The sequence below is a fragment of the Podarcis muralis genome, chromosome Z, assembly GCF_964188315.1.
Source record: "Podarcis muralis chromosome Z, rPodMur119.hap1.1, whole genome shotgun sequence".
Taxonomy (NCBI): domain Eukaryota; kingdom Metazoa; phylum Chordata; class Lepidosauria; order Squamata; family Lacertidae; genus Podarcis; species Podarcis muralis.
In genome coordinates this window covers 13,090,128-13,110,533 of record NC_135673.1, presented here as the reverse complement: position 1 = coordinate 13,110,533, position 20,406 = coordinate 13,090,128, and the positions used below count along the sequence as shown (strand labels likewise).

The window sequence follows — 20,406 nt, the reverse complement described above, 5'->3', positions numbered from 1 at the left end:
TCATCACAGTTTCTCTGTCTAACTTATACCATGGAATTGTTAGGTTAAAATGAGCAGTGCATCCCATGTGTGCTCCATAAGAACATAAGAAGAGTCCTGTTGGATCACCCATCTCATTCAGTTTCCTGTTCTCACAGTATCAAAGCTCCCTCCCCTCTTGCAGTTTTCAGCAACTCACATTACTGTCTCCAACTGTGGAGGCAGAGCATAGTTGTCATGGCTAGTAGCCTTAACTTACACATTTTTTTCTAACCCCCTTTTAAAGCCATTCAAGGTGGTGGCCATCACTGCCTCCTGTGGGAGAGAGTTCCATAGTTTGCACTGTGTGAAGAAATGCTTGCTTGTCTTTACACACACACACACACACACACACACACACACACACACATGCCCTTTGAACAAAGTTGAAAGGGTTAAAACAGAGCCTTCAAAGCAGGAAGAATGCATTTCTGGGGGAAATCAACTTATTGCAAAACTTTAGCAAAGAAACCATTGTTTCCCTTGAAGCTTTTCTTTTGTAAAGCCTCCAGCCTCCGAGCATCTTGGCTATGGTCCATTTACAATCCGTCGTGTGTTGTCCCCCCCGCCCCATAAATCTTAATGCGGCTGCCTGTAAAAGACACTTCTGCCATCCCTCAGCACTGTTTGGTCTGATGTTTGTGTGTCTCTTGCCAGGTTGTGACTCGGCTTATCCATTTGCTTGGCGAGAAGATCCTTGGCAGCCTTCAGCAAGGGGGTAGGACGATGCATCCTTGCCTCCCCTTTTTCCCTTTCCCATGCGTTGGGGCTTGGCAAGGTGGAGAGGGATTGGCTGTTTCCACTTCCACACTCTCCTTGGGGTGGAAGAACCAGCCAATTGTCTCTTTAAGGTGATTAAGTGGAGCGCTGCTATTGGCTGGAGAGATGATTGCACTGCTGGAACTGTCCTTACACTGTAGTTCTCTCTCTCTCTCTCTCTCTCTCTCTCTCTCTCTCTCTCTCTCTGTGTGTGTGTGTGTGTGTGTGTGTGTGTGTGTGTGTGTGTGTTTGAGCTTTGTACAGTCCAGCATTGACTGATCCATGTTTATTACATTTCCCTCCACTCTTACCCTTTTTCCACTGTTTCTATTCTTCCTTTTTCTGTGACTGGAAACTTGGTGCAGAAATGAGCTAACCTTCTGAACAACAGACCCTAAATATGTGGCTAAGAATATTTCCATTCAGGAATTTATTTCCTGGCATTGACATTGCACAACAATTGTTACAGAGGCTGGACTGGCCCACAAGCAGAAATCAAGCATTTAGTGTTGCCAGCCCAGTACTGTAGAACACCCTTCTATCAGAGATGTGACAGGCCCCCTTGCTTTTGACTCTCTGACATCTCTTGAAGACTTGGTTTCTGCCAACAGGCCTGAATGATTGTATGTATTTTTAAAAATAGAATTATGTTATAGCAGTTCTGAAGTATTCCTATAAATAAATAATGGTAAATTCAGCAACTAACAGCTTGTCCCTTTCATGACACTAGGAATTAATTGCCTGATGTTTGTATTTTCTTATACACTTGTGAAAACCAATAAATAAAATAAAATAAATAAAATAAAATAGCAGCCACCTAAGGCTTCATCCTGCCCAAACAGTAGAGCCAGCCCTGGCAAGTGCATGTGTTTGTGTGTGTTTGGGAGTGGTGTGAATAATGTGCAGCTTTCTGAATGGCTGTTCTTCACAGCAGGTCACCCACTTGGACTGCATGCCTCTGGGAGCAAATGGGATGCCAGCAACCCTGCTAGCAACCTCTCCACAGTCGCCATCATGCCTGTGTCAGAAGATGTGCCTCTCTCCACCTTCACCCTGGAGCTCAAGCACGCCCTCTGCGCTATCGGTAAGAGCTCTCAGCAGGTGATGTTGTTGGCCCCATTAAATGGATGGGAGGAAGGGGCAGGGGGGCATCCAAAGGCTGTATTTGTTTATTTATTTGATTTAAAAACCTTTGTATATGACTTAACTCCAAATAAAACCTTTAAGCAGTTTGCAAAACACACACACAAAATATACATTAAAACTATCAATGAAAGCCAAAGTTAAATTATCAGTTTAAAAGAAATGTCGGCCTTTGCCGACTGATTTGGTACAATCAGTACCAATTAGATTTGCATGTTTGGGTAGGATTAGCTAAACAAAGACTGTTTTAAGCAGGCGATGAAAGTAGTACAGTGAAAGTACTTGCCTGTGCACTGCCTCCGGAGTGTAGGTGCTGCCATGCTGAAAGTTCTCTTTCTTACCAGCACAGGATAAATATTTTGTATTAGCCAATGTTACATTATGTTGCATCCAATGTACATCCTACGCGGAGAAGGCCCATTTGAAACTGATGGGTGTGACTAACATTAATTTCATTGGGTCTACCCTGAGTAGAGCTTAGTTGGATACATCCCAAAATATTTGACAGGGGGCCTCATATTCTGGCTTCCAAGACCCAAGGGTGAATTAGAAAGATACTGTGTGTGTGTGACACAAACTTTTCTCTCTTCCCAATATTTTCCTCTCCATGTTCAATCCTTTTCTATCCCTTGATCTGTGTTGGGCAGTTGAAGCACTGCAGGTCAGAGTGGCAAATCCTGGCTGGCCCCCAGCTAAGACCCAATGCAAAGCCTCTGTTGGGACATTGACCAGGAATAAGGCTTGCCTATGCCACAGCCGAAGACAACACTGACCAAAGTGATGATCAGCTCATAAGGCAATGTCCAAGCAGTGCCTGAAAGCCAGGAAAGCATCCTCTCTGCCAGGAAGTCAGGTCAGCAGGTTGAAGAAGCAGAAGATGATGGGTCCGTAAAGGAAGGCAGACTGGCTGTTGAGCAACAATGGGGAAGCACCAAGAAACAGGGAGGCACTGGCTGGGGCTTATGGGAATCATCATCCAATTCATTTCTGGGCCCAATTCAGGTTTCTCATGTTTGTATTTAAAAGCCTTAAGCGACTCAGACTGGAAGACCACCTCCTTCCCGGCAGACCTTCTTGGGCTGTACTACTTTCATTGCCTGCTTAAAACAGTTTTTGTTTAGCCAAGCCTACCCAAACATGCAAATCTAATATTTCTTTTAATCTTGATAGTCCCTCCATCCTCAGAGACTGGGGGTGGGGTGGCCTGGAAGAGGGCCTTCTTTGTGGCAGCCCCCAAGTTGTGGAACTCCCTTCCCACAGAGCTGCATCTGGCACCTTCATTATACATCTTCCGGCAAATGCTGAAGTTGTGCTTCTTTACCTTGCTTGGCCTTTAACACTTTTTAAAGGACCCACCTTATTTCTGTGATTGTAAGTTGCTGTGGACTATTTTTAATTCTGCATTTTAATTGTTGTAACCCACCCTGTGAACTGAGGGTGAAGGGCAGATAATAAATTATTGAAGGAGGGGGACGCTAGAAGGGCAAAGGCTGGGCTGATATATTTAGCCACATTCAAATCCCAACTCAAAGACTCCAGCCTTTCTCCTTTATCTTATTCATCCACCTCTTAGCACAGCAGCCCCACTCTGTTTCATCCAATTTCTGGCTTTCTGACGGCTTTTCCCACAAAAGAGCCATAGCTCCTGTCCTGCAAACCTTCTACCCGTCAATATTTTCAAAAGGCTGAAAGGCTGCTTTGTTTAGTGAAGCCATGCAGGGTTTCCACCCACCCACCCCTTTTGAGTGTTGTCTGGCAAGCAGCACAGTGCCATTCTCGTGCAGAGAGGGCCTTGTCACCAGTGCTGTTTGCGTGGATGGATGACGTCTTTTTTTGTGAGGGGGTTGGGGGGCACAAATCAGTGTTTGCGGAGACAGCCCTCAGCGAGCCTCAGCAATGCTGGTTTCTTTGCTCTCTACTCCTTAATATTCCTGTGCCTCTTCACTCTATGCACTGTTAGGAACAGTGCTAGTCTACATGGATCCTTAAGCTAGATTAGAAGCATCAAAAGAGACAGTGGAACAGTCTCCCTCAGGAGGTTGTGGACTCTCCTTTCTTGGAGGTTTTTAAGCAGAGGTTGGATGTCCATCTGTCATGGATGCTTTAGCTGAGATTCCTGCATTGCAGAAGGTTGGACTAGATGACAATTGGGATCCCTTTCAATGCTATGATTCTATGTTTCCATGATTCTAATGGTCAGGCTCAGGGATGGGGAACCTCAGGGTTGCATGTGGCCCTCCACACCTCTCTGTCTGGCCCTTGAGACTCTCCCTAAGCCAGATACCCCTCACGCCAGGTCACATCCTGCCTTTGAATGTGGAGATTCCATTCAACCATCAGTGCTAATAGCTATTGACCAAAATACGTTGAGTTTGTTGTTTCACCTCTTGGCCTGCCTTTTCACCATTTGCCAAATCCCTCTTTAAAAACTTAGGAACATGCCTTATACCGAGTCAGAACCTTGGTTCATTTAGCTCTATATCCTCCACACTGACTGGCAGCAGTTCTCCAGGGTTTCAGAAAGGAGACACTCCCTACTTGGAGATTAAGCAGATGCCCTGCCACTGAGCTGCTACCCTTCCCTGAGGTGGCCACACCTACATTTTGTGGCAACGCATTCCACAGGGTAATTGTGCAAATAATAATAATAATAATAATATAATAAATTTTATTTATATCCCACCCTCCCTGGCCAAAGCCGGGCTCTGAATGGCTAACATCATAGAAGTAAGACAATGCATAAAACAAGCGATCAATAAATTAAGATACATCCCACAATTAATTCAAACAAATTAAAATTAAAACTGGACAAGTGGCAATCTTCAGGTTAAAATTAAAGGCGGTTACCAACTGTTTCCACTGATATTATAAGCACCTGTGAGTGGGCTGGGAACCTCCTTCGTTATTGTTCTTAAACAAGGAGAAAATGAGTCAGTCTGAATCCTGACCAAAGGCCTGGCGGAACAGCTCCATCTTACAGGCCCTAAGGAAAGATGTCAAATCCCACAGGGCCCTAGTCTCTTGTGAGAGAGCGTTCCACCAGGCCGGGGCCATGGCCGAAAAAGCCCTGGCTCTGGTCGAGGTCAGTCTGATCTCTCTGGGGCCTGGAATCTTTAGGATGTTGTTATTTGCAGACCGTAAGATCCTCCGTGGGGCCTACCAAGAGAGACAGTCCTGTAGGTACGAGGGTCCTAGGCCGTATAGGAAAGGTTAAAACCAGCACCTTTAACTTGATCCTGTACTCCATTGGGAGCCAGTGCAGCTGGTATAGCATTGGGTGAATGTGATCCTGCGGTAAGGACCCCATAAGGGGTCTTGCCGCAGCATTCTGCACCCGCTGCAGTTTCTGGGTCAGTTTCAAGGGCAGCCCCACATAGAGTGAGTTACAATAATCAAGCCTGGAGGTGACCGTCGCGTGGATCACAGTGGCGAGGTCGGGGCGAGAGAGGTAGGGGACCAACTGCTTAGCTTGGCGGAGATGAAAAAATGCCACCTTTATTATAGTTGTAACCTGCGCCTCCATAGAAAAGGAGGCATCAAAGATTACACCCAAACTCCTGACGGAAGGCGCTGGCACTAATTGCACCCCCGCAAGGAATGGGAATTGTCCCCTCAACCCCATTTCGTCTCGACCCAGCCAAAGGACCTCTGTCTTCAAAGGATTTAACTTCAACCAGCTCCCACGTAACCATCCAGTCGGTTGCAATAGCTTCCTTTTCTCTTCTGGATGTGCTGTCAACCCATTTTCCCTCAAAGACCTATTATTATTATTATGGGAGACTCTCACAAATCCCAAAATGGAGAGTTGGGGGGGGGGGTGCCACATGTTTGTGATGAGAGGTGTTTAAGAGTTTACCTGCTTTAACAAATCTTATGAGAATGTGGAGGGGAATATAAATTTAAAATGCAGCACCTAGTTAAATTATGGGACTTGCTTCCACAGGGGGCAGTGATGGCTTAAAAACTTTAAAAGAAGATTAGACAAATACGCGGAGGATAAGGCTTTCAATGGCTGCTATCCACAGTGACTGTGCTATTCTTATGTTCTTAAAAGAGGGTAATGGTCAAAACACCTAAGAAATAATCTTCCCTGGAGCAGTTAACTTCTGTATCTCCTTTTTCAGAAATCGGTGTGGGGTCCTAAATTCTGAGTCAGGTTGCAGACCTGGGTTTCCTTCTAACAAAGTCCCAGAACAGCAGCCAAAACCGCCTCTGCACTGTAATGAGGATGCAGTTGAGTGTGCGAGAGGCACATGCACCACTTTGCTTCAAGCATCAGGATCTGTGACTCATCCCAGTGCAGGCTAGAGAAGTGTGTTTGTGTGTGATAGAGAGAGGCAGGGAAGGTTGTTTACCAGGAAAGGATGATTTTCTGTGTCCTCTAGATGCTGTTAGGGGAAGAGTTGTCTGCTGTGTGTTGTTGAAGCTGCTTGGTGTCAATGGCCAAGACAGATCCCCGTCTTTCTCTTTTTGCTGATTAAGAGCTTAGTGACTTAAACAGCCACATGGATGCTGTGAGATGGGTAGAGGAGGTGCCTGTCCTGTTGTGTGTGTATGGTTGGTTTTTTTTATAAAGAATATAGGTAAAAGTAAAGGGACATCTGACTGTTAAGTCCAGTCGCGGACGACTCTGGGGTTGCGGTGCTCATCTCGCTTTACTGGCTGAGGGAGCCAGCGTTTGTTCGCAGACGGCTTCCGGGTCATGTGGCTAGCATGACTAAGCCGCTTCTGGCGCACGGGAACACCATTTGACATCCCACCGAAGTGGTACCTATTTATCTACTTGCACTTTGACGTGCTTTTAAACTGCTAGGTTGGCAGGAGCAGGGACCGAGCAATGGGAGCTCGCCACATTGTGGGGATTCGAACCACCGACCTTCTGATCAGCAAGTCCTAGGCTCTGTGGTTTAGACCACAGCGCCACCTGCATCCCAAAAGAATATAACTTCACTGCAAAAAAAGGCTGGTGCTTAGTATCTTTTTGGGAGTGCTATCGCTTTCCTAATTGCAGCTGAGAGACATTCTGGGTTCACAGAATGTGTAAGGAAAGTGACATCATTTCATGCCATTCGGTTAATGTGTGGGATTCTGTACTGTAACGAAGTTGATCCTGTTGCTTGCCCATGCCTGCCCTGCAGCAAATCTACCCCAGGAGATTCCTGTCTGTGATGGGTCTTGTGGAAAGTGCACCAGACTGGTGAAAATGAGAAGAAAAGTTGCAGTGCCACCAAATCTAAAATCAGTAGCAATTGCATAGAAAAAGAGGAAGAATGAGAATAAGGGTGTTGAAGAGGAGCAGACCAGGCATCTGGTAATGTGAAGGCAGCAAAAGTGTGGTGTTTTGATTGTTGTTGATTTATAAAACACTTTCTCAAAACAATTTACACATAAGATAATTAAAAACAGTTAAAAACACAAATACAAATTCAGCAATACATTTGAGATGAGACTAAAAACCTAACAAGTGGGACAGTTGTAGCAAAGACCCATTTATACAGCTGGGAATGCTGTATAACATATTCTGTTGTTTCCGGAAAGTGCGGATAGTGGGCACCCGTTGTTTCTTGAGAGGAATGCTGTTCCGGAAAATAGGGGCAGCTACAATGAAAGCCCTGCTGGCTTCTAAGATCTTTGGAACTTGCAGGAGAAATTCTCCCACAGATATATTTTGCATCACACATACACCCCATTGCAAATATTTACCTACTCATTTGTGGCTGGGGTGTCAGACTAGGACCTGGGAAACCAGAGTTTCAAATCCCTACTCAGCTATGAAGCCTGCTGGGTGTGTCCTTGGGGGCCAGTCACTGCCTTTCATCCTAACCTCCCTCATAGGGTTGTTGGATGTGGATTAAATGAGGAAGGGGAGAACCATGTACACCACCTCTAGCGCCTTAGAGAAAAAGGAGTGGGATATCAGTGCAATAAAGTCACCCTTTCCCACTTATGATCCTCGGCAACTTGTATTCAGGGGAATGGTGGTAGATCTTTCCTGCTTTGATGTGGTGACACATGAGCATCAGAAACAAGTTTTCAGAAGAACACTGCTGCACTATGGCCAGGAGACCATCACTCTCATGGCCTCATGTGCCCTCCTCTTCCCTCTTCCCTCTGCCATCCACATCCCATACGCATGGTGCTCATTCAGGCGCTGAGCAACTTGTTCCTCTAATTTGCAGCTGGGCCGGCCTTTCGTTAATAGGAAAATGAGTTATTTTGCTCTGTGCTGTGATTCTGGCAGGGTTTATATTTCATACTTTGCTTGGTGCAAGCACTTCTGTCAATACCACCCGTGACCTTTCTCTTTCTGGCATGACATTAATCCCTTGCTTTCTCTCTCTCTCTCCTTCCCTCCCTCCCTTCTCACCCCCCTCCCATCTGATGTGCCTTACAGCCGCAGTTACTCTGGGGGGGAGAGCTTTGGTTCTTTGTTGACATTTATAGCAGCAAATAAAAATAGGGCCGAAAGGCAGCTGCAGCGAGCAAAGCGGCTTTGGGCACGAGGTGAAGTTGTTTTTTCAGAAGCAGGGTTCAGGGCCTCTGTGGAGTGTTCAGAAGGGTAAAAAAATATATCCAGAGGCCTGTGTCTACAGAGTCAGTGAGCTGAACAAAAGATACAAGATAAAGAGCTGTGTGTGCAGCTCTGCTTCTTTGTGACTGATTTTCAGGTTTACTAATTAGGAGGGTAAATGCTTGTAAATGCACGCACCCATGGCGAGTTAGGAGCCTTCTCCAGGCAACCAGTCAGAGGAGCATATATTAACTGGAAAGGAGCTGTGTGCTTGTCCCAGGGGTGGCCATCCTGTTTTACCACCTGAGGCAAACCAGGACTGTGTTGCCCCTTGCCCCCCCCCCCCCCGCTGCTGTGTCCCGTCTGCCCCACTACTTTCACTGCTGCCAGAATGTCCCCTGCTCCCCCACATTCCTCAAGGCCTTGTTGCTCACCTTTTCTGCTGCTGGGGCATGGAAGATGAGCAGTAACACCACCCACCAGAAGTGGGATGAGGGCTCAGTACTGCTATTATTTGCCCTGGTAGGCAGAATCCAGAAACTGTCAGTAAAGGGGGTGAATCAGAATGCGTGGTCCTAAGAAGCTAGAAAATCTCCTCCACTGAGGCCCTGCAGGAAGGTCCTGAGAGTCTCTGTGTGGAAGCACCACTTTCTAAAAAACCACCCGCTTCAGTCCAAAGTGGTGCACCAGTCTCTTGATTTGCAACTGATGAGCAATACTGAGAAGCAGCCAGAGCAAATCTGAGACAGTGCGACAGTCTCTATTGTGTGGCTCTCCAAAAGAGGATAGTAGTATTTCATGTGCTTAGATAGAAATCCTTCAAGGTCCCAGTATCTGTAACTGGGTGACAGAACCTGCAGCCTTCTCCAGGCAAAACATGTTGCCCTGCTTTTTGGACCACAGCCCATTTTATTTTCAAACTTAAAAGAAGGAACACTCAAGGTGTTTCAATGCTATACCAGGATACTGAAATGACAGCTGATTTGTTCTGCAGCTTCTCTGGGGTAGTCGATGAGGATGAGCCATTCTTGGTTTGTATGCTTGCTAAAGGAAAAGCCATGATTTGCAGGACAGCAATTCTGGAGTTTTTAGATGCTCGGAAGACACACAGCTGTGCTGGCCACTGAAGTCCATGTGTTGGCAAACTTGAAGCTGGATTACTGCAAAGCACTCTGTGTGTGGCTGCCCTTGGGCCAGGTTCGGAAACTCCAGCTGGTGCAGAAGGCAGCAGCCAAACTGCTGGCAGGGGCATCTGACCAACAACCTGGGGCACCATCATATGCACTGGTTGCCCATCTACTACCAAGCCTGGTTTGAGGTCCTTGTATTACATTTAAAAGCCCTGAACAGCTTAGCTCCGCAATACATTGGGGACTGCCTGAATCCTTATATCCCAGCTCAGTCACTGAGATCATCTGCAGGAATGTCACTAATTCTTCAAGTTGGCAAGGCTCATCTGATAACAACAAGAAATAGTGTCTTTTGTATCATTGACCCATTCCTGCAGAACACCTTGCCAACAGAGATGCAGAAGGCACTTTGCGCTTCAAGTTTTAAATGCCTGCTGAAAACTTTTCTGTTCTGTGAGGCTTATGCAAGCAATCAAGAATACATTTTCCCACAGTTGCAAACCACTCTGATACATATTTTTGATGAAAAGTGATATATATATTTATAAATAAATAAATATATTCTCTTCTTCTAGGTCCTGCTCTGGTCCTCACCAGTGACAACATCAAACAGCAACTTGGTTCTGCAGCTTTGGACAGGTAACTCCTGCATTGTCTCTTTAGTATTGTGGAGGATGTTTTGAGCTTTTCATCATTTTAGCTCCAGACAAAGATTTTTTTATTCACCTGGGCATTTGGATACCCCTAGCAGTCTGTTTCTTGGTGGTTTATTTTTGGCATTCTTATGTGGGTGGGATGGGCATTTTATAGTTCTGGGTAATTTTTGTACATGATTTTTGGGTGATTTAAAAAATATTTATTTTGTTTTAATGTGGTTTTTCTCCCCTCATATTTAGTATGCTGTTGTCCGAACAATGTAAAATGATACATAAAATTGATTTGAATTCAATTATCCTGCCTCACAAGGATGTTGTGTGAATAAAACAAGGTGGACCCCACCAACACAGTATACATCAGTGGAAGTGCAAATGGGATTTTAAAAAATGAAAATAAACCCTAACTGCACGAGTTTAGGATTCTCCAGTCTGGGATTAGCAGGGAGCTTGAATATTTAAAACTGCCATTAAACAGAAAAGAAAAGAGGAGGGGGAAACACCCTTAATTTCCTGTGGGTTCATTTTTCGCTCGTCAAGCCCCTGAAATATCAGGCAGCTGTCAGGTTAATTAGCCCTGCTTTTGAAGGCGTTGGATGTTTTTGCCTCTTTTTCTGAAAAGTTGTCATGAAATGTCTGATTAATGGCTGGCATCTGCACATCCTGTGTCTATTGACACAAAGTTCCTGGGTGGAATCGAAAGAAGGCAAAACCCACACAAATAGGAAGTGAGCAGGGGAAACCCTCTGCTGAAGGGGATGGGTTGTGCTAAGGTAGGAGATTTGGATCCTGAGGTTAAGAGGGTGAATAGCATTTGGTCATATAGAGTGTAGGAAGGAAGCTTTCTGATAAAGCCAAATTACACTGCTAGTCCTATTCAGAGCAGACTCATTGAAATCAGTGGACATGATTTACTTTGGCTCATTCCCTTAAGTAGATCTGCTCTTAAGAGGGCTTAGTTGGGAATGAAGAATACAGTCACTCAGAGAGAGCAGATGTCCAAATGGTACAGTGCAGTGCTGTGCTCATTCTGATGCAGATTTCCCCACCACCACCACTACCCCTCTCTATTCTGAAAGAGCTGCTTTTAATGGGAGAGGTGGCAACTCACATATCCCAAGGGATACGCTATGAAACAGGGGAACTGCATTGACATTACTGCTCCTCCTGCACAGCCCCCATTTATTTCAGCAGGTATTGTGCAGGAGAAGATACTGATAGAGGTGCCCCCAGGGTGAGACTTTGAGGCAGATGTCCTGGGTCCCTCTCAGTAGAATGGACAAGGGAGGAGGTCAAATGCAGCAGGCTTTATCCCTCACTGGGTGGGGAAAACTAGTGAGCCAAATCTCCAATTCCTCCACCTGCCCATTGACCAGCTCTGACAGGTGGGCAAGAACATACCCATCCCCCAGTCAGCTACCTAATGGGATAATGCCATCAGGGGACACCTATAAAAGTTCAAAGGGTTCCCTGTAACCATTGATTGACCCTTGCAGCAATCTTCTTTTGAATTTGTGCTTTCAGCACCCATCAGCTGATCAGTGCTTATAGGGAAACCCTTTGAAGTGAGACAGGTGCAGGAAACTGAGCGTGTGTGTGTGCTCCAGGTGCTCAAGGCATGAAGCTGAGGACAGATGAGAACCTGTTGACTTCACGCCCCGCTTGTGGGCTTCCTGGGCAGCAATCTAGCAGGCTGCTGCGGGAAGGAGGATGCTGGACCAGATGGACCTTTAGTCCCATTCTTTTGTCCCAGAATCCCAGCATCCTGCCTTTCCCCACCCCTGCTACATGCAAAGAGCCTGCTGGGTCAATTCAGGGACCTGTCCAGCCCAACATCCTGTTCTCAAAGTGGTCAACTAGATGCCTGTGGGAAAACCTTATGAGGACTCCCAGGGCCAGGGAGTGGGGCAAGGCCTTCTTTCACCTGCCTTGCCCCACCCCCGGGCCTGGGAGTCCTCGTAAGGAAGCCGGGCCTGGAGGAAGAATTGTGAAGGGAGAGACTTCAGGCAAGGCCTCCTTCCACCTGCCTTGCCCCACCCTCCAGTCTCTGCTTCTCAATTTGTATTGTATTATTTTATGCACTGTAGCTAGCTGTTGTTTTATTGATTGTAGTTTAGAAATTATTTATTGTAATTGTTAAGAGTAGATTTCTGTTTAATTTTTATATCCTGATATTTAGTATTATTCTGTATTATTCCAATGATTGTTGAATGTTACTTTATTTAATGTAGATTGCCCATTTTAAAGTTATGTTTTATTATCACATTTTTGTACAGTTGAACCTCCGTTTCGAGATGCACGTGCGGCAAATCCATAAGTATATGACTAGGCTTTGCCACATGCGCATGAGCAGAAGTGGTCCTCAGGTTGCGGAAACCCCGGGATCCGACCAGACCTCTGGAATGGATCCCGTCGGCAACCAGAGGTACCACTGTATTGCATTAGATTGTTATAAGGTGTACATTCTTTGTTTCCTCAGCTTGTAAACCGCCTTGGGTATTGTAAGATAGAAAGATGGTATACAAGTTAAAAGTGATGGAGGAGCAGAAGAGCACTCACCCCCCCCCACTGTTTCCAGCAGCCAGTATTCCGAAGCACCACTACCTCTAACTGTGGAGGTAGAGCACAGTCATCCTGGCTAGTAGCCATTGCTCTTCTCCCCTGCTGTCCCCGCAATCATGTGTTCTGACTGACGCTTCAAGACCAAGACCTTTGTGTCTCTCCCCTCTTCAGCATCCACGAGTACCGCTTGTCCAGTTGGCTAGGCCAGCAGGAGGACATGCACCGCATCGTGCTCTACCAGTCTGACAGCACTCTCACGCCCTGGACTCAGCGTTGCATCCGGCAAGCCGACTGCATATTGATTGTGGGCCTGGGGGAACAGGAGCCTACGGTTGGAGAGGTGAGGCTTTCCCAAACCTCTGTTGTTGTTTAGTCATTTAGTAGTCGTGTCCGACTCTTCGTGACCCCATGGACCAGAGCACGCCAGGCACTCCTGTCTTCCACTGCCTCCCACAGTTTGGTCAAACTCCTGCTGGTAACTTCGAGAACACTGTCCCACCATCTCGTCCTCTGTCGTCCCCTTCTCCTTGTGCCCTCCATCTTTCCCAACATCAGGGTCTTTTCCAGGGAGTCTTCTCTTCTCATGAGGTGGCCAAAGTATTGGAGCCTCAGCTTCAGGATCTGTCCTTCCAGTGAGCACTCAGGGCTGATTTCCTTCAGAATGGAGAGGTTTGATCTTCTTGCAGTCCATGGGACTCCCAAGAGTCTCCTCCAGCACCATAATTCAAAAGCATCAATTCTTCGGCGATCAGCCTTCTTTATGGTCCAGCTCTTACTTCCATACATCACTACTGGGAAAACCATAGCTTTTACTATACGGACCTTTGCTGGCAAGGTGATGTCTCTGCTTTTTAAGATGCTGTCTACGTTTGTCATTGCTTTTCTCCCAAGAAGCAGGCGTCTTTTGATTTTGTGGCTGCTGTCACCATCTGCAGTGATCATAGAGCCCAAGAAAGTAAAATCTCTCACTGCCTCCATTTCTTCCCCTTCTATTTGCCTCTCAAACCTCTACCTTCTACCATGTCATCCCACTTGGCTCAGTATTTTCTACTCTGACTTGCAGCAACTGTCTAGGCTTCAGGCAGAGGCTCTTACCAGCCCTTCCTGGAGATGCCAGGAATTGTACCTGGGACCTCTTCCATGCAAAGCAGATGCAGTACCACTGAGATACTGCCCTTCCTCTAAACATAAAGAAAGATTATTTTGAATAATAGAGCAGTTTTTGTAACTGCCTTAATATTGAGCGAGACCGTTGATCCTTGGCAGTGACTCACCAAGTTTTCAGACCGTTTTGCCCCCAGCCCTAACTGCACATGTCGGAGATTGAGCCCTGGTCTGCCGCAGAACTGTGCTGCGCCCTTACCCAATATGGTATAATGCATATCTGGAACCTCTAGCCCACCTTGCAAACCACCATTGTATCTTGCAAATCTGTGGATATGCTCTAGTCTGTCTGCAAACTAGCTGCACAACATACTGAAATGCCATCCATCCTGCATTCTATACCACTTAGCAAATGAAATCACGTACAGTAGAAAGACGTCTGAGAGGGAGGATTTAAGAGAGCAGCTTTCTGCTTGTGGGCTGCTTTCTGTGTCAGCTGCAGCCTGCTTAGCCCCACTATGCAAGCAAGTCAACTTTCTGCCTGCTGGAGCTTATCAACTCTTGTGCTGAGGGTTGGCACTCCCGATTAAACTGCAGGCACCGGATTTACCGAGATGAGATTCAGGCCATGTAAGCTGCTTTTGTGTTGGATTCTGAGGTCTGCTGCTTTCCTCTCTCCTTTCTTCTGTTCTGATTAGGGCAGAGCCTGGCAAAATGCATTCACAAGCCTGTTCTTAGGACTGCACCACTAACACCTTCCTCATAGTGACACCCCTGCCCTTTCCAATGTTGCACGATGTGACCATATGAACGCAAGATGCACACTCTTTCTTACACAAAATGTAGGAAAACAAAATAAAAACCCCACACCAGTCTCAGTCATCCAGCATAGCTACGGTGCTTGGGAAGGATGGTGAAAATGATTGAAATGCCCTGAAGCTTCTTATTTATAGAGACAAGATAATAAATAGGCTGTGAGATAAAGAAGTTATCAACACCCAGATATGTTATCTGCTCCCTGGGGTGATTTTCTTGCCTCTCCCTTTCTTATGACTATTATGATTATTGCTTATTATTACAGTTTCTTACTTCCTCTTCACCCTAAGATCCCAGTGCAGGTTACAATTTAAAATACAACATTAATATTAAAACACAATATTGCACAATATTAAACACAGTTTAAAATAACTGAAACTAGGCTAACTAGTATTGCTCCAATTTTTTTATGGTCATACAAATTCAGTGCACCTGCGCTAGAACATTAAGACCCCTGGTGGATCAGGCTAGTGCAGGGGTCAGCAAACTTTTTCAGCACGGGGCCGGTCCACTGTCCCTCAGACCTTGTGGAGGGCTGGATTATATTTTGAAGGGGGGAAAATGAACGAATTCCTATGCCCCACAAATAACCCAGAGATGCATTTTAAATAAAAGCACACACTCTTCTCATGTAAAAACACCAGGCAGGCTCCACAAACAACCCAGAGATGTATTTTAAATAAAAGGACACATTCTACTCATGTAAAAACACACAGATTCCTGGACCGTCCACAGGCCGGATTTAGAAGGCGATTGGGCTGGATCCTGCCCCTGGGCCTTAGTTTGCTTACCCATGGGCTAGTGGCCCATCTAGTTCAGCATCCTGTTCTTGCAGTTGCTAATCAGATGTCTCTTCTAGGAACAACCCTGTGAGGCAGGTTAGGCAGAGAGTTGATGATTAGCCCAAGATCACCCAGTGAACTTCGTGGCAAAGGAGGGATTTAAACCTGAGTCTCCCAGGTTCTAGTTCTGACAATATAACCGCCACATCACCGAGGTCCATTAATTACATGGGGTCTACTCTGAGAAGAACACAGTTGGATACACACCTATATTTTTATCCTTGCATATTTTTCCCCATTCTTTTGCTGGTCATGGGGAAGTGAGGGAGGGAAGAAACCTTATTCTAGGCACCCCAAATCGTACTCAAACCACCGTTTGGCCCATGAGATTAACCAGTTGCTGCCCATCCATTTTCAAGCACATGCTTTATTCTCTTTTTTTAAAACAGAAACTGGTATTATCTAGAAGCTGATTCTATGGTAGTGCCGAATTCACACCATAGTCACTAGGAGAAATGTACCTTTGCTGTGTAGCAGCACAGCATTTCCGAAGGTCATGCATAACTATCTCCAGTTTTGCAGGCCAGGGGGCAGGAGCAGGCAACTAAATCAGTGTGCTAGCACATGAAGTGTGTCTGCAAGTGATGTGGGATGATTGCTGCAGGACTGGGCTACTGGCAGCTGTTCTTACCTGGACAATCCTTTTCTATTGTTGTTCTAGCTGGAGCGGATGCTGGAGAACACGGCTGTCCGAGCCCAGAAACAGCTGATCCTACTTCACAGGGAGGATGGCCCCCTTCCCTCCCGGACCGTGGAATGGCTCAACATGCGTAGCTGGTGTTCAGCCCACCTCCATCTTCGCTGCCCCAGGCGGGTTTTCTCCCGGCGGAGCCTCCCCAAGCTGGTAGGTAGCTTCATGGGGGGAAGGGGGAAATCCAGTGCTGGGCCCAGTGGCAGCCTGGGACTGACTCTGCAAGTTGCAGGTTGCAATCCACCCCAGCGCCTAGCAGAGCAGGGTCGTTTAGTGCTGCTCACTTGCATCTAGTAAATAACTGTCCACTCAGAAGAAAGCCACACTGAGTTCAGTGGCCTTACTCCCAGGTAAGAGTATGTGGGGCTATAGTGTTTTATTTAGGCAGCCAGGGCTCCTCTGGATGACAATATCTTTTTGATCAGGTCAATGAGGAACGCTTGCTTTTTAAAATCCTCCCATATATACAGAAATCCTTGTGCACCTTTTGGACTGTATCCATAGGTTTCCCCCTCTGTATCAAATAACGGGTCAAATAAGTGTTTACTTTTTATAATACATGGAAGATGGATCTCCTTCGGGAGGTTGTGGACTTTCCTTCCTTGGAGGTTTTCAAGCAGAGGTTGGGTGGCCATCTGTCATGGATGCTTTAGCTGAGTTTCCTATATTGCAGGCGGTTGCACTAGAAAGATGACTCTTGGGGTCCCTCCTAGCTCCATGATTCTATGTTTTTCTTCTTCAACAATATTGCATCATGTTCCTATCATTTTATGTATTGTATTTTGTATGAATTATAAAAATTATAAATGAAACATGTTCTGTTTACAAACAAAACATTTAAATAGCTACCTTTCTACTGGGAGGATGGGAGGGGGATGGGCATAGCCAGGATTTTTGTGGGGGGGGGGCAGAACCTCAGATTTGTATTGCCTGGCTACACCCATGGGGGGAGCCACAGGAAGGAAACAAAGTTGGGAGGGGGCCATGGTTGGAAAAAAGTTGGGAAACACTGCTGTAGAGGAAAGTGAAGGGCAGATGGGACTCATCAACCTGGGAAGATAGCCCATCTAGGAGAAGGAAGACTCTGATCCTAAACCTCCATTGCCTTGTGGGATATCTTCAGGAGAAGACAAGGCTAAGTGGAGACCCTAAAGTGATTGGATGGTGTTTGTACACCTCCTTCCAGCAACTCATGCAGCCAAGCTGGTGCCAAGCACATTGCTCTGCTTCCCTTTTGACTATACAAGCAAGGTCGAGGGGGCATTCTTGTTCGTCTGGGCAGCCCAGGACCTCTCTCTTTACACATTGCCCATAGAGGTCACTTTGATGCTGCTAATGTAGCAAAAACAACGCAAGAGGCAGCAGGTGCTGTGATTCTCCAGTAGTTTGGTTTCACCCCCAGGGTGCACATTCCATTGTCTCTCGAGACAGATGGATGCCAACAACAACTGCCTCCACTGGTAGAGGGAGAACATTGCTGTCAAGGCTAGTAGTCATCGTGGCTTGCCCACTGTCTGAGGCAGTATGCCTCTGAATACTAGTTGCTGGAAAGAACAAGCTGAGGGAGTTGTTGTTGCATCCATGTTTCCTGCTTGTGGGTATCCCATTGGGGCATCTGGTTGGCCACTGTGAGAACAGGATGCTGAACTAGATGGGCCATCTTTGGCCTGATCCATCAGCTACTACTTAAGGTGGGCATCATAAGTGCAGAAGAAGCTGCCTTGTAACAGAGCAGACCATCTTCACTTTGGCCAGTATTGCCTGCTCTGACTGAGTGCTCTTCAGGGTCTTAAGCAGGTAAAAGCTCTTTCCTCTTCTTTTTGCTGGAGAAGGGAGGGACTGAATCTGGGACCTTCTGCATGCTAAGCATGTGCTCTGTCACCAAGCTCTGAGTGCTCCCTGGGGACGCTTCCCCATATTATGAGTGTGAGAGATGATGTTTGTGCACCTGGGTGCTTGCCTCTTTCTCCCCAGGCATTTGACAAAATGTATCCTTGTGAGGGGTGTGTGTGTGTTTTCTTCACTATCCCTTCCTTCCACACCCACCCTAGGGTGGCCTTCTGTCATGTCAGGCAATTGCACAGTGTGAGACGATCAGACCAAGCCTTGCACTCCCCCCCACCCCGCTTCCCCCTGGCATCCTTGATGAGCTGTTTTATTTCCTGCTTAATTACTCAGAAGCAATTGACCCTCTTTTCCTGAATAACGTATGGTCCCCTTTGTATGCTTGTTAGCTGGCCTGATTATAGCAGCCATCAAGCGTGTGTGTGTGTGTGTGTGTGTGTGTGTGTGCATGCATGCATGTGGACCACTTATAAACGCCATCTCCAACTCCTCGAAAGATTCCATTAATGGTATCTCTGAAAAATTTTACATATCACTTGCCAGTGTACTGGAAGAAACAAAGATCACCAGTGTCGAAGCAATGATTCTTCAACATCAACTTTGTTATGTTGTTCGGATTATAGTCTTCCAAAGCAACTTCTGTATTCCAAACTTGAAAATGGAAAGTATAATGCTGGTGATAAACAAGAGAGGTTTAAAGATTCTCTCAAGGCAAATCTAAAAAAAATGTTGTATAAACACAGACAACAGAGAAACACTAGCCTGCGAGTGCTCCAATCGGAGAACGGCCTTTACCAAAGGTGTCATGGTCTTTGAAGACGCTCGAACTCAGGACCAAAGGGAGAAATGTGCTAAGAGGAAGGCACATTTGGCAAACCCTCACTATGATCAACTGCTGCCCGGAAACCTATGTCCCCACTGTGGAAGGAAGTGTGGATCCAGAATTGGCCTCCACAGTCACTTACTGTTAAGACCATGTTCTTGGTCTTACTCTGCTACGAGTGATTGCCAAAGAAGAAGTGTAGGGATCAGTCTTCATGGCAAAAAATGTTGACAGTGTTATGTTCCTATGCTGTGTGTTGAGTTTAAAACCAATAAAGAAATTGCAAAATATCAGATTATGCAATATTTGTTCAGAGTAGATCCACTGAAATGAATTGATCCAAGATAGTCATGCCTATTAATTTCAGTGGCTCTGCTGTTTAGGATGATCACTAGGTCCAAACCCATGCTTTCAAGCTGATGTAGGTTCTGTCCTTTATTAACAGGTGCAAAGAGAGCACTGAGAAGAACACAGAGAAATGATATATGATGTGCTTAGCATGGATTTTATATGACAGATGTTAGTGATTAGGGTTATATATCCAGTGTAAGAGAATGGCAAATAGGCCAGGTGAAAAGTGCTGAATCTGCCAAGTTTAACAAGCTATATTCGCATTCAATAAAAGAGTACAGTAATTCATTTTCAGTAAATCAGCATTATTGTATTGCTTATTTGGACAATATTACTCATGTAACTGAAAAGTGTGTGTACGTTGTGTATGTGTGTGCCATAGACCCTGAGAGTGTGGAAGAGGGCAGGGTGAGGGGCTGGCAAGGGCAGGACAGAAAAGAGCAGTGGCCAGTGGATGACTCTGGGAAGGATCTAGTAGGCTCGGAAGGTCTCTCCCCAGGCTGGGATAGCCCAAGAAAGAGGATCCTAGGTAAGGTCTTAGTATGTGGGGGGAATTTCCCTTGCTTCATCCCATCTCTACACCAGTCCTCTACAGTGTGAGGCATGGGCTTCATCTCTGGAGTTGCCAGAGGCTGGTTTGGGCTCATCGTCTTTGTCTGTTGCCCCACCAGCTCTACCTCTGGAGTTAGCAGAAACCATGTCTAGTCCCACCCTTCATGTGTGTTCATGCGTTTTACTCTTCCTGTCCCGTCCAGCTCTGAGGAGGCAGTAATGCCTCCCCTCTGTCACCCAGGACATGGGACTGCCAGCACAGGCATGGAACGGATGGGTCTGGTTCCTTCTTCTTGGAAAAGTGCTAGGCTGCTTGCTCAGTCTAAGACTCAGAACCGCTGGCTCCGCTAAGTTGTGCCCCTCCCCTTTCCCTCATAACAGGGTTTCAGGGAGCATGCCATTGTTGGATCAAAGTCTTTCCTTGTGCCTTTGAACAGCGTTTCACCCATGTATCGCACCAGCCTGAGCATTAAGCATTTGAGTAGAAACCACACTCTTGAGTTCAAGTTCTTCATTGGGGTTAAGCCAGGACAGTCCATGTGTGGTATTGTCACTGCTGGATTTGGAGACAGAGGAAGGAGAGATTGAAAGCTTAGGAATGATGCA

The 20,406-nt window shown here is 46.2% G+C and overlaps 1 protein-coding gene across 5 annotated transcripts in view; it reads left to right on the top strand.

Annotated features, from left to right (window-relative positions):
• PNPLA7 (patatin like domain 7, lysophospholipase) overlaps positions 1-20,406 on the top strand; it is a 97,748-nt gene that overhangs the window by 40,708 nt on the left and 36,634 nt on the right. For 3 of the 5 annotated variants that reach the window (XM_077922564.1, XM_077922563.1, XM_077922561.1), the window contains 5 exons: positions 676-736; positions 1,709-1,861; positions 10,137-10,200; positions 12,948-13,116; positions 16,200-16,382. In XM_077922564.1, coding sequence (XP_077778690.1) covers positions 676-736; positions 1,709-1,861; positions 10,137-10,200; positions 12,948-13,116; positions 16,200-16,382 — 630 coding nt within the window. The remainder of the gene's footprint in view (positions 1-675; positions 737-1,708; positions 1,862-10,136; positions 10,201-12,947; positions 13,117-16,199; positions 16,383-20,406) is intronic. The other 2 variants (XM_077922565.1, XM_077922562.1) reach the window with 1 other exon arrangement.